The following is a 14,241-nucleotide window of genomic DNA, read 5'->3' as shown; positions in this document are numbered from 1 at the left end:
TTATAGTAGTTATATTCTTGTGTGTGTATATAGGATCAGTATTATAGTAGTTATATTCTTGTATATAGGAGCAGTATTATAGTAGTTATATTCTTGTGTATATAGGAGCAGTATTATAGTAGTTATATTCTTGTATATAGGATCAGTATTATAGTAGTTATATTCTTGTATATAGGAGCAGTATTATAGTAGTTATATTCTTGTGTATATAGGAGCAGTATTATAGTAGTTCTTGTTACTCTCTCTTGTGGCTTTGCCGTCTTATACCTCACGTCTTTATTTTCCTCTTGTGTAGTCTCTGGCCTCTTTTTGTCTCTTCTATGTCTGGTCTCTAGAAGCTGCTCAGGCTGACACTGATCACGTGCCGCCATCATCATCAGCACATATCGCACATCCCTGTCACACGGTGTTCCCGGAGTCAGGTCCTCCTGGTATGGGATAATCCTGTCTAATTCTTGTCGCCCCTCTCTGTCGGTCTCTCACTATAGTAATGAATGATTTCCCTTGTAGGGGCCGGTCTCTGGACTGTGCCCCCCCCCCTTCAGCGTCTTCTCCTTCTCGGCCAAGGAATCCCCTCTGTCTGGTGACATCTGGTTGTAGTTTTCTTTTGGCTTTTGGCTGAACTGCTGTTCCTGGCCTGAGATCCAGGGCAACAGGCGTCTCGTTTGTTTTTAAAGGTTTCGACTTTCAGTTTATGGTTTTAATATTTTTCTCTTACGTATAATTCTCTCTTTTTTATTTTATTTATGTTTTTATCATTTTTACATCTGACCCTTCTCCAATGCCTCCACCCTGTATACAGTAGCCCACATGAGGCACCTCAGACCCTCAAACCCTTTTGCTTTCTATGTGTTCTGAGGGGGTGATTGGTTCAGGACTGCGCCAAATATGACCCCCGTGAACCTTTTCTTAATTTTAGATGATCGTTCTAATCCTAAATGCATAATGTACATACAGGCCCTAATTTATTATTGTGTTCCCGACTGTTTTTTATGGGGTTGCTCACAATTGTTTCTGCGCCGAATTTGCGCCAAAAGATAACACAACCCGACATCCACACCACCATCACTAGAAAACCTCTCAAAGGGGCGTAGCTTCATGATTACAGACTACCCCGACCTATTTACTAATCAAGTTACCTCAAAATCTGTAAATAAATGGCGGAAATTTCTTACCCAGAAAAAGATGGTGTCGAGAACTTTTCTCTCTTTTTTTTCTCTTTTCCTGACGTGCGTCCCCATAGTAAATAGAGTGAAATCATGCAAGTCCGCAAAAACCTTTCACCAAAAAAACCAACAAAAAACCACAACACACTTAGTTAGTGTACGTTCACACAGGCGGATCTTCTGCGGTTTTAGGCATGGTGGAAAATCCGCAACAGGCCCCACTAAAGTCTAGAAATTTCCATGACTGTGGCCCCGATTTAGGATACATTTACACGGGCGAACCGCACCTGTGAACTTACCCTAAATCTGGGCCACATTTCACTTGAGAATTTTTAGGAAACTCTAAGTTGAAATTTCTCTGCAGCAGCCTCTCATTTACTTTAATAGGGGATCTGCCGTGTACACAGTGCAGAATGTCAGCAGATATTGAGGTATATTTGGTCTGGGGGCCTCTGCAGGCTTACATAGTTTTTTCCCATTGTTCCTCCACACCTGGAATATTCTCCCTTTCCCCTCTCCCCACGTGTGACAGGTGTGTGCCATACAGGTAGGGAGTAGAATATAGAACACCCTACAGTGCGGGTCACAGGAGTGGCACAGGGTACGGTGCATTTGGGACATGGCACAAAGATTACAGAGGTACCCGGGACCCTGGTATGTGGCCCTGTATACTAGGACTGTGCAGGGGCTGCAAAGACTGCCGGGGTGAGGGTCCGGAAGAAGAATACTGTGCCATGGACCTGGTCAAGGTAGACTTCATTTATATCTATAACTTTTACATATAAGGAAGTTGTGTGTGTGTGTGTATGTATGTACCATATGTGTATAATATATATATATTATTAGTATGCAAAAAAATATACAAAAAATATATTTGTGTGTGTATATATATATATATATATATATATATATATATATATGTATGTATATATATATATATATATATATATATATATATATATATATATATATATAAAATTTCTATCTAAAAAAATTTTTTGTGTGTGTGGAGATATATATATATATATATATATATATATATATATATATATATATATATATATATATTATATATACGACTTATATGTAAAAGTTAGATATATATATATTGTGATATTTACAAACACAACTTCCTTATATGTAAAATATATACATATATATATTAGAGATGAGCAAATTTACAGTAAATTCGATTCGTCATGAACTTCTCGGCTCGGCAGTTGATGACTTTTCCTGCGTAAATTAGTTCAGCTTTCAGGGGCTCCGGTGGGAAAGAGTCTCCTAGGACTGTATCCACCTTTTCCAGCCCACCGGAGCACCTGAAAGCTGAACTAATTTATGCAGGAAAAGTCATCAACCGCCGAGCCGAGAAGTTCATGACGAATCGAATTTACTGTAAGTTCGCTCATCTCTAATATATATATATATATATAATATATATATAAAAATAATTTATGTTTAGGAAGTCTTATAGACCAGGCAATGCTTTTCCTGGTGGGTATAAAGTTAGCTCACCTCCAATAGGAAAAAGGCGGCCACTCTAGTGCAGTGTTTGCAACCAGTGCGTCTCCAGTTGTTTCAAAACTACAACTCCCAGCATGCCCGGACAGCCAAAGGCTGTCCGGGCATGCTGGAAGTTGTAGTTTTGTAACCATTGGAGGCACCATGGTTGGGAAACACTGGTCTAGTACCACCTATTCCTTTGGCTGATAATCCCCAGTCATGTGTCAAGGCTCTTACGAATCAGGTAGTTTTTTCTTTATTAAGGATTGTAATATATATGTATTCTAGTACAAGTTTTGTGTTAACAGGATCTCCTCACTTCGGAATAGGCCTGAGGCCTTTTATGGGGCATAAATTGACTTTAAGGGAGAACCTTTGTGAGAGGGCCCATCTACTTCTAAGAAATCTTAGGTGCCATTTTGATGAAGAGTGGGGGGAAAAAAAAAGGCATGGCGTTTCACGGCGAATATGCTGTCGTTTTTTTGGGAATAATGTCTGGCCCCAAGCAAACTCGCACAGTGTCCATAGAATAAAGGTCAGACCTGGTAGGTTTGAGCTGCAGCTCTGGCTGTTGCTGCTTCTCATCTGTCTCTCCAGCAATCAGCAGCCACCAACCTCCCCTGAAGACGCCTTGAAATAGGGAAACCCGTAGTGGACTAGGGGTGTGGACTGGAGCACTCCCACGTCCAACCTGTCCTCCAGTCCAGGAAATCCAGCCCATGAAACTTACAGGGGTGCTCCTGTGGAAAACTTTTTTTTTATTTTTTAAATGAACTGGTGCCAGAAAGTTAAACAGATTTGTAAATTACTTCTATTAAAAAAAATCTTAATCCTTCCAGTACTTTTTAGGGGCAATATACTACAGAGGAAATTCTTTACTTTTTTGATTTCTCTGATGTCACGACCACAGTGCTCTCTGCTGACCTCTGCTGTCCATTTTAGGAACTGTCCAGAACAGGAGAAAATCCCCATAGCAAACATATGCTGCTCTGGACAGTTCCTAAAATGGACAGCAGAGAGCACTGTGGTCATGACATCAGAAAAAAACAAAAAAGAAAAGCATTTCCTCTGTAGTATATAGCCACTAAAAAGTACTGGAAGGATTAATATTTTTTAATAGAAGTGATTTACAAATCTGTTTCACTTTCTGGCACCAGTTGATTTTAAACAAAAAGTTTTCCATGGGAGTACCCCTTTAACAAGAGAGCCATAGCAGACTATGCTCTGCTAAAGCAGCATATCCTTCTGGATTTCCTTCATCGTGCCTGGCTGAGAAAACCAGGCGAAATATACACCCGATCCACCACTTTCCCGTATTCCCGTACACTTTCCCACAAAATATATATAGAGATAGAGATAAATATAGATAGATAGATAGATAGATAGATAGAGATATATATATATATATATATAGATATATATATATATATATATATAGATATATATCTATATATATATAAAAAAAAATTATATATATGTTTTTTTTTGTTTATATATAATTTTTTTTTTTAAATATATATATTTTTCTCATTGCAAATTAAGCAATATATATAATGTTATTAATAATTATTATTATTCAGTGTTTTTTTTTTTTTTTTTATTGCAAATGCAGCTTTGGATGTGACTGGAGTACAAGACAGGGTATAAATCCAAATAAAGTGCAGAGTCGGTCATAGCTAGGTTTAGCGCTATGCTTTAGAGCCTAGGTCGTCAGTAGAGATGAGCGAATTTACAGTAAATTCGATTCGTCACGAACTTCTCGGCTCGGCAGTTGATGACTTTTCCTGCATAAATTAGTTCAGCTTTCCGGTGCTCCCGTGAGCTGGAAAAGGTGGATACAGTCCTAGGAGACTCTTTCCTAGGAATGTATCCACCTTTTCCAGCCCACCGGAGCACCGGAAAGCTGAACTAATTTACGCAGGATAAGTCATCAACTGCCGAGCCGAGAAGTTCGTGACGAATCGAATTTACTGTAAATTCGCTCATTTCTAGTCGTCAGCTGTTGCAAAACTACAAAACCCAGCATGCCCGGACAGCCAACGGCTGTCCGGGCATGCTGGGAGTTGTAGTTTTGCAACAATTAATGGTATACAGTGTGGGGACTTAGGACTGGATGCAGCGGCATGTAGCATACCCATCATCGACTGATAGTTGCAATCTTGTTTTTTTTTCTTTTTTTCTGTCAGAGCCAAACGGACTGCACGAGTCGGAGGACCAAGCGAGCGCTGCGTCTTAAATCGTAAGTTGTCACTTCGCCCTTTTCTCTCTTTGAAGGCTACATACATGTGTATGTGTGTATAGAGATATATATATATTTATATAGCAAGAGAAGAAAGGAGTCCAGCGTCCAATAACTCAGAGGATGATATTTATTTCACCAGATGGTCATAACAGGTACACAAGGTACAGTAACGCGTTTTGGCCTTACAACAAGGCCTTGTTGTAAGGCCGAAACGCGTCACTGTACCTTGTGTTCCTGTTATGACCATCTGGTGAAATAAATATCGTCCTCTGAGTTATTGGACGCTGGACTCCTTTCTTCTCTTGCTGCAAATTTTGGGTGAGGTCCACGCCCTGTCCGTGCGCACCTGGGGTGAGCTGAAGCGCTGTTGTTTCTCTGTTCTATATACATATATATATATATATTATATTATATATATTTTATTTTATTTTTTCCTTTAGTCGTACTTTACGCAGTCTAAGGAAAGGACAAGCGGGAAGGAGCTGCACTGGAAACTGGGCAAAATCTTGTATCAGTCGATCGCTTCTTGGAAACTTTGAGGTACTGTCCGTGTGCGACCTGCTTTCCTTGTCCTCGCAGCGAGGAGACAGATCAGCACACTGCTCTCCATAAATACTCTGTGCTGCTGTGGAATTGGCTACTCTTAAAGGACAAGTATCATGTGTAAAAAAAAAAAAAAAAAAACACCCAGGGCTGGGGCCCCCTGCAATCTGCTGTTTAGAGCCTAGGCTCTCCTTTACTGTGGGATGTCATGACCTTCCCCCTAAGCGGGGGGCCGCCACGTCTCCTCCATTTAGGTCTATGGGAGAGCCGTTCGGCAATCTTCGTCTCTCCCATAGAACTATATAGAGGGGGTCATGACGCACCGCTGTAGAGGAGAGCCGGAGCTCTAAACAGGAGATCGTGGGGGGCGGGCCCCAGTGCTTGGACCCCCCCTGCGTTCTAAAACCTATCCCATAAGTTTTTTGTTTTTTTTTTACATGATACATGTCCTAGCAGCGGTCCACAACCCAGTCCTCCAGCCCCACCGATATTCCCGGTTTTATCAGGTACTTCATTGGAAGAGAAGAGGGAATAATTTAAAATCCTGGACTGTTGGTGGTCTTGAGGACCGGGTTGGGGACCTCTGTTATAAAGGGTCCACGACATCTTCCTGAAGTACTCTGTGCTGCTGTACCGACACAGCTTCTTCTCCTGCTTCCTAATTTTTGGTTTGTCACACATTGGGGGACACATTTAAGAGCCAGTATTCTTCATCACACCTTGCCACCACATTTTCTAAATATTCCTGAAACAGTACAACAGTGCTAAGAAGGGACCCGAGGACAAAGAAGATTGCTCGGTCCGCTCAACTCCCTGAGGAAGCCTAACGGTGAAAGTCGTAGGAGTCCTGATCTGCCATGTGGGTATGCTGGTAGGGCGCCTGCTCCGCTAGGATATGTAGGTATTTTCTTTGTTGTTCTTGCACAGTATTACTACCAACAGGTTACCTGGTTTGGGTCTTTGCTGTTGGGATGGTCGCTTAATCCCCCTGTTTTAGCGGCCCTAGCAATCTTCTTTGTCCTCAGGTCCCTTTTTAGCACTGTTTTATTGCCTCTGGCATATTTAATGCACAGTTGTACATAGTAATTGTAGGTATTCTCTTATACACACAGGGTTTTCATTTGTTATTTTTTGCCAGTAATCTATTTTACAGCATTTAAAGGGGTACTCCGCCCCTTGACATCTTATCTCCTATCCAAGGATAGGGGATAAGATGTCTGATCGAGTGGTCCTGCCGCTGGGGACCCCCGCGATCTCTCCTGCAGCCCCCATGTCATCAGCTCTCCGGAGCTAAGTTTGCTCCGTGGCTGATAACTCATGATACAGGGATCGGCGGTTCATGATGTCATGGCTCCGCCCCCTCATGACATCATGCCCTGCCCCCTTAATGTAAGTCTATGGGAGGGGGTGTAACTGTTACATGCCCCCTCCCATAGACTTGCATTAAGGGGGCGGGACAAGACATCACAAGGGGGCGGAGCCATGATGTCACGAACCGCTGGCCCCTGTCATCAGACACGGAGCAAACTTAGCTCCGAGAGCTGATGACTCGGAGGACTGCAGGAGAGATCGCGGGGGTACCCAGCGGCGTGACCCCTCGATCAGACGTCTTATCCCCTATCCTTGGATAGGGGATAAGATGTCTAGGGGCGGAGTATCCCTTTAAAGGGGTTATCCAGGAAAAAACTTTTTTTTATATATCAACTGGCTCCAGAAAGTTAAACAGATTTGTAAATTACTTCTATTAAAAAAATCTTAATCCTTTCAGTACTTATGAGCTTCTGAAGTTAAGGTTGTTCTTTTCTGTCTAAGTGCTCTCTGATGACACGTGTCTCGGGAACCGCCCAGTTTAGAAGAGGTTTGCTAGGGGGATTTGCTTCTAAACTGGGCGGTTCCCGAGACACGTGTCATCAGAGAGCACTTAGACAGAAAAGAACAATCTTAACTTCAGAAGCTCATAAGTACTGAAAGGATTAAGATTTTTTAATGGAAGTAATTTACAAATCTGTTTAACTTTCTGGAGCCAGTTTTCCTGGATAACCCCTTTAATGACATTCTTATCTTTACCTGTACAATATAGAGATGTATACATTCTGTATATGGTCTGTGTACATCCTGTTATATATTCATCTAGCTCATGTGCAGTCAGATTTAGTCTGGCTGTTACTTCCCCCTTTTTAACCCCTTAAGGACTCAGAGTTTTTCAGTTTTTGCACTTTCGTTTTTTCCTCCTTACCTTTTAAAAATCATAACCCTTTCAATTTCCCACCTAAAAATCCATATTATGGCTTATTTTTTGCGTCACCAATTCTACTTTGCAGTGACATTAGTCATTTTACCCAAAAATTCACGGCGAAACGGAAAAAAAAAATCATTGTGCGACAAAATCGAAGAAAAAACACAATTTTGTAACTTTTGGGGGCTTCCGTTTCTACGTAGTACATTTTTCGGTAAAAATTACACCTTATCTTTATTCTGTAGGTCCATACGGTTAAAATGATACCCTACTTATATAGGTTTGATTTTGTCGTACTTCTGGAAAAAATCATAACTACATGCAGGAAAATGTATTCATTTAAAAATGTCATTTTCTGACCCCTATAACTTTTTTTATTTTTCCACGTACAGGGCGGTATGAGGGCTCATTTTTTGCGCCGTGATCTGAAGTTTTTATCGGTATGATTTTTGTTTTGATTGGACTTTTTGATCACTTTTTATTAATTTTGTAATGGTATAAAAAGTGACCAAAAATAAGCTTTTTTGGACTTTGGAATTTTTTTGCGCGTACGCCATTGACCGTGCGGTTTAATTAATGATATATTTTTATAGTTCGGACATTTACGCACGCGGCGATACCACATGTTTATTTTATTTTTTTATTTACACGGTTTTATGTTTTTTTATGGGAAAAGGGGGGTGATTCAAACTTTTATCAGGGAAGGGGTTAAGTGACCTTTATTAACACTTTTTTTTTTTTTTGACTTTTTTTTTTTGCAGTGTTATAGGTCCCATAGGGACCTATAACACTGCACACACTGATCTCTCATACTGATCATTTTTATCCCATAGGGACCTATAACACTGCACACACTGATCTCTCCCATAGGGACCTATAACACTGCACACACTGATCTCTTATACTGATCATTGTTATCCCATAGGGACCTATAACACTGCACACACTGATCTCTTATACTGATCATTGTTATCCCATAGGGACCTATAACACTGCACACACTGATCTCTCCCATAGGGACCTATAACACTGCACACACTGATCTCTCATACTGATCATTTTTATCCCATAGGGACCTATAACACTGCACACACTGATCTCTCCCATAGGGACCTATAACACTGCACACACTGATCTCTTATACTGATCATTGTTATCCCATAGGGACCTATAACACTGCACACACTGATCTCTTATACTGATCATTGTTATCCCATAGGGACCTATAACACTGCACACACTGATCTCCTATGCTGATCACTGGCGTGTATTAACACGCCTGTGATCAGTGTTATCGGCGCTTGACTGCTCCTGCCTGGATCTCAGGCACGGAGCAGTCATTCGCCAATTGGACACCGAGGAGGCAGGTAAGGGCCCTCCCGGTGTCCTGTAAGCTGTTCGGGACGCTGCGATTTCACCGCGGCGGTCCCGAACAGCCCGACTGACTAGCCGGGATACTTTCACTTTAGAAGCGGCGGTCAGCTTTGACCGCCGCTTCTAAAGGGTTAATACCGCACATTGCTGCGATCGGCGATGTGTGGTATTAGCCGCGGGTCCCGGCCGTTGATGAGCGCCGGGACCGACTCGATGTGATGCGGGGTCGCAGGGTTCATATCGCGGGAGCCGGCGCAGGACATAAATATACGTTGTGCGTCGTTAAGGGGTTAATCAGTTTTTATGCATTTTTCTTAATTACTTAATTTTTTAATTAATTACTTAATTTGTGGCTTATGATCTAGCCCAGTGGTCTTCAACCTGCGCACCTCCAGATGTTGCGCAACTACAACTCCCAGCATGCCCGGACAGCCGTTGGCTGTCCGGGCATGCTGGGAGTTGTAGTTGTGCAACATCTGGAGGTCCGCAGGTTGGAGACCACTGATCTAGCCCTTTCTTCAGGTTTATATGTCCCCCAATGTGTCAAATTGTTGGACAAATAATTCTATAGTTTTTGGGGTTTTTTTTCTTCCCCCTCACTATATTTTGTATTAACGTTTTACAAACTCTCACCCAGCGGGTCATGCTGGGAGTCGTAGTTCGGCCAGAGGTAACTAACTGCGTTACTAATGTAGCTTTACTTTTTCATCCAGGAGTCCATTCTTAGGGGAAGATTTCCTCCGTGCGGTCAGATTGAAGGTTTCACGGCGGAAATTGGCGCCAGCGGTTCATACTGTCCTCAGCACGTCACCCTTCCGGTTGAGGTCACTTACTTCCATATCTCTGAGCACAGCGCCCCCTCGCCTTTCCTGGTAAGGATACTACATTTCACCATTGTTAGGCAAGCTTTCGGGATTTGGGGGGAAGCTATGTAAGATGTAGATAACATTACCTCAGTGGTAGCCAATGGACTCTCATCATCCTACTGCGCCAAAACGAAGACCCTATAAATGTCATTTTTTGACCCTAAGACCCTATAAATGTCTAAGACCCTATAAATGTCATTTTTTGACCCTAAGACCCTATAAATGTCATTTTTTCTCCCTCATTTTCTGCAGGGAGTGATCGATCTTGATGCTGTCGGCAAAAAGGGATACAACGTCCCCAGTACAGGAACCATACAAGTGGTAAGTAGTAGTCTCAAGACGCAATTTAGGGTTAAATTCTCAACACTTTAGTGAAGCAGGAATTTTGTTAGTTTATACTTTAGTGAGAATCCAGTTACTCATTTATTACAGGGCGGTGACATCTATTCAGGCACTAGGGACTGGTGACATCACTGAATGGATACGTTTCCTTCCCAGTCATGTCACCTCTATCTATTGCATCCCAATGATGTCATTAGTTTTTTCTGAATGGATAGTTACATGGTTTATAAGGTTGAAAAAAGACCAGAGTCCATCAAATTCAACCTATATCCCTACTGAGTCCCTACTGTGTTGATCTAGAGGAAGGCAAAAAACCCTCATACTAGAGGTAAAAATTCCTTCCCGACTCCAATATGGCATCAGAATGAATCCCTGGATCAATGTTCTGTCCCTATAGATCTAGTATACATAATCTGTAATGTTATTATTCTCCAAAAATGCATCCAGACCCCTTTTTGAACTCTTTTACGGAGTTCCCCATGACCACCTCCTCCGGGAGAGAATTCCACAGTCTCACTGCTCTTACAGTAAAGAACCCCCGTCTGTGCTGGTGTAGAAACCTTCTTTCCTCTAAACGTAGAGGATGCCCCCTTGTTATAGATAAAGTCCTGGGTATAAATAGATCATGGGAGAGATCTCTGTACTGTCCCCTGATATATTTATACATAGTTATTAGGTCTCCCCTAAGCCTTTTTTCTAAACTAAATAACCCCAATTCTGATAATCTTTCTGGGTATTGTAGTCCTCCCATTCCCCGTATTACTCTGGTTGCCCATCTTTGAACCCTCTCCAGCTCCACTATATCTTTCTTGTACACTGGTGCCCAGTACTGTACAGTATTCTATGTGTGATCTGACTAGTACTGTACACAGTATTCTATGTGTGGTCTGACCAGTACTGTACACAGTATTCTATGTGTGGTCTGACCAGTACTGTACACAGTATTCTATGTGTGGTCTGACCAGTACTGTACACAGTATTCTATTTGTGGTCTGACCAGTACTGTACACAGTATTCTATGTGTGGTCTGACCAGTACTGTACACAGTATTCTATGTGTGGTCTGACCAGTACTGTACACAGTATTCTATGTGTGGTCTGACCAGTACTGTACACAGTATTCTATGTGTGGTCTGACCAGTACTGTACACAGTATTCTATGTGTGGTCTGACCAGTACTGTACACAGTATTCTATGTGTGGTCTGACTAGTACTGTACACAGTATTCTATGTGTGGTCTGACCAGTACTGTACACAGTATTCAATGTGTGGTCTGACCAGTACTGTACACAGTATTCTATGTGTGGTCTGACCAGTACTGTACACAGTATTCTATGTGTGGTCTGACCAGTACTGTACACAGTATTCTATGTGTGGTCTGACCAGTACTGTACACAGTATTCTATGTGTGGTCTGACCAGTACTGTACACAGTATTCTATGTGTGGTCTGACCAGTACTGTACACAGTATTCTATGTGTGGTCTGACCAGTACTGTACACAGTATTCTGTGTGTGGTCTGACTAGTGATTTGTACAGCGGTAGAATTATTTCCTTGTCGTGGGCATCTATGCCCCTATTGATGCACCCCATGATTTTATTTGCCTTGGCAGCAGCTGCCTGACACTGGTCACTACAGCTAAATTTACTCTTAACTATGACCCCAGAGTCCTTTTCCATGTCAGTCGTCCCAGGCGTTCTCCCATTGAACACATTATCCCAGACCGAATTTTTCTTCCCCATGTTTATGACCTTACATTTATCAGTTTTGAACCTCATCTGCCACTTCTCAGCCCAAACCTCCAACCTATCCAGATCCAGTTGTAACAGTGCACTGTCCTCTATTGTGTTTACCGCTTTACAGAGTTTAGTATAATCTGCAAGGATTGCTACTTTACTATTCAACCCCTCTACAAGGTCATTAATGAATATATTAAATAGAACAGGACCCAAGACGGACCCCTGTGGTACCCCACTAGTAACAGTCACCCAATCAGAATAAGTACCATTAATAACCACCCTCTGTTTCCTATTACTGAGCCAGTTACTCACACACATTCTCCTCCATTTTGATAGATTGGGCTTCATTCTCAGTGATGTCATCAGTCTCTAGTGCAGTGTTTTTTAAAGTGTCTCTCCAGCTGTTGCAAAACTACAACTCCCAGCATGACCTGTCCGGGCATGCAGGAAATTGCAGTTTTGAAACCGCTGGTGACACGCTATTTGGAAAACGCTGTTCCAGTGAATGGATAGACTTCATTCTCAGTGATGTCACCATTGATCTCTAGTGAATGGATAGGCTGTATTCTCAGTGATGTCACTGCTGATCTCTAGTGAATGGATAGGCTGTATTCTCAGTAATGTCACCCCTGATCTCTAGTGAATGGATAGGCTGTATTCTCAGTGATGTCACTGCTGATCTCTAGTGAATGGATAGGCTGTATTCTCAGTGATGTCACCGCTGATCTCTAGTGAATGGATAGGCTGTATTCTCAGTGATGTCACCGCTGATCTCTAATGAATGGATAGGCTGTATTCTCAGTGATGTCACTGCTGATCTCTAGTGAATGGATAGACTTCATTCTCAGTGATGTCACCGCTGATCTCTAATGAATGGATAGGCTGTATTCTCAGTGATGTCACTGCTGATCTCTAGTGAATGGATAGACTTCATTCTCAGTGATGTCACCATTGATCTCTAGTGAATGGATAGGCTGTATTCTCAGTGATGTCACCGCTGATCTCTAGTGAATGGATAGGCTGTATTCTCAGTGATGTCACTGCTGATCTCTAGTGATGGATAGGCTGTATTCTCAGTGATGTCACTGCTGATCTCTAGTGAATGGATAGGCTGTATTCTCAGTAATGTCACCCCTGATCTCTAGTGAATGGATAGGCTGTATTCTCAGTAATGTCACCCCTGATCTCTAGTGAATGGATAGGCTGTATTCTCAGTGATGTCACCCCTGATCTCTAGTGAATGGATAGGCTGTATTCTCAGTGATGTCACCGCTGATCTCTAGTGAAGGGATAGGCTGTATTCTCAGTGATGTCACCGCTGATCTCTAGTGAAGGGATAGGCTGTATTCTCAGTGATGTCACCGCTGATCTCTAGTGAAGGGATAGGCTGTATTCTCAGTGATGTCACCGCTGATCTCCAGTGAATGGATAGGCTGTATTCTCAGTGATGTCACTGCTGATCTCTAGTGAATGGATAGGCTGTATTCTCAGTGATGTCACCCCTGATCTCTAGTGAATGGATAGGCTGTATTCTCAGTGATGTCACCCCTGATCTCCAGTGAATGGATAGGCTGTATTCTCAGTGATGTCACTGCTGATCTCTAGTGAATGGATAGGATGTATTCTCAGTGATGTCACCGCTGATCTCTAATGAATGGATAGGCTGTATTCTCAGTGATGTCACCCCTGATCTCTAGTGAATGGATAGGCTGTATTCTCAGTGATGTCACCGCTGATCTCTAGTGAATGGATAGGCTGTATTCTCAGTGATGTCACTGCTGATCTCTAGTGAATGGATAGGCTGTATTCTCAGTGATGTCACCCCTGATCTCTAGTGAATGGATAGGCTGTATTCTCAGTGATGTCACCGCTGATCTCTAGTGAAGGGATAGGCTGTATTCTCAGTGATGTCACTGCTGAGCTCTAGTGAATGGATAGGCTGTATTCTCAGTGATGTTACCCCTGATCTCTAGTGAATGGATAGGCTGTATTCTCAGTGATGTCACTGCTGAGCTCTAGTGAATGGATAGGCTGTATTCTCAGTGATGTTACCCCTGATCTCTACTGAATGGATAGGCTGTATTCTCAGTGATGTCACCGCTGATCTCTAGTGAATGGATAGGCTGTATTCTCAGTGATGTCACTGCTGATCTCTAGTGAATGGATAGGCTGTATTCTCAGTGATGTCACTGCTGATCTCTAGTGAAGGGATAGGCTGTATTCTCAGTGAT

At 42.3% G+C, this 14,241-nt stretch overlaps 1 protein-coding gene across 8 annotated transcripts in view; it reads left to right on the top strand.

Moving 5' to 3' along the window:
* Positions 1 to 14,241, top strand: part of ATOSB (atos homolog B) — an 82,163-nt gene that overhangs the window by 45,344 nt on the left and 22,578 nt on the right. For all 8 annotated transcript variants that reach the window (XM_056547011.1, XM_056547052.1, XM_056547060.1 and 5 more), the window contains 4 exons: positions 4,856 to 4,908; positions 5,352 to 5,451; positions 9,778 to 9,936; positions 10,183 to 10,251. In XM_056547011.1, the coding sequence (XP_056402986.1) occupies positions 4,856 to 4,908; positions 5,352 to 5,451; positions 9,778 to 9,936; positions 10,183 to 10,251 (381 nt within the window). The remainder of the gene's footprint in view (positions 1 to 4,855; positions 4,909 to 5,351; positions 5,452 to 9,777; positions 9,937 to 10,182; positions 10,252 to 14,241) is intronic.

The sequence above is a fragment of the Hyla sarda genome, chromosome 1 (assembly GCF_029499605.1).
Source record: "Hyla sarda isolate aHylSar1 chromosome 1, aHylSar1.hap1, whole genome shotgun sequence".
NCBI classification, from domain to species: Eukaryota; Metazoa; Chordata; class Amphibia; order Anura; family Hylidae; genus Hyla; species Hyla sarda.
The sequence above is the reverse complement of the archived record's forward strand: the minus strand, read 5'-3'. Positions and strand labels throughout refer to the sequence as shown.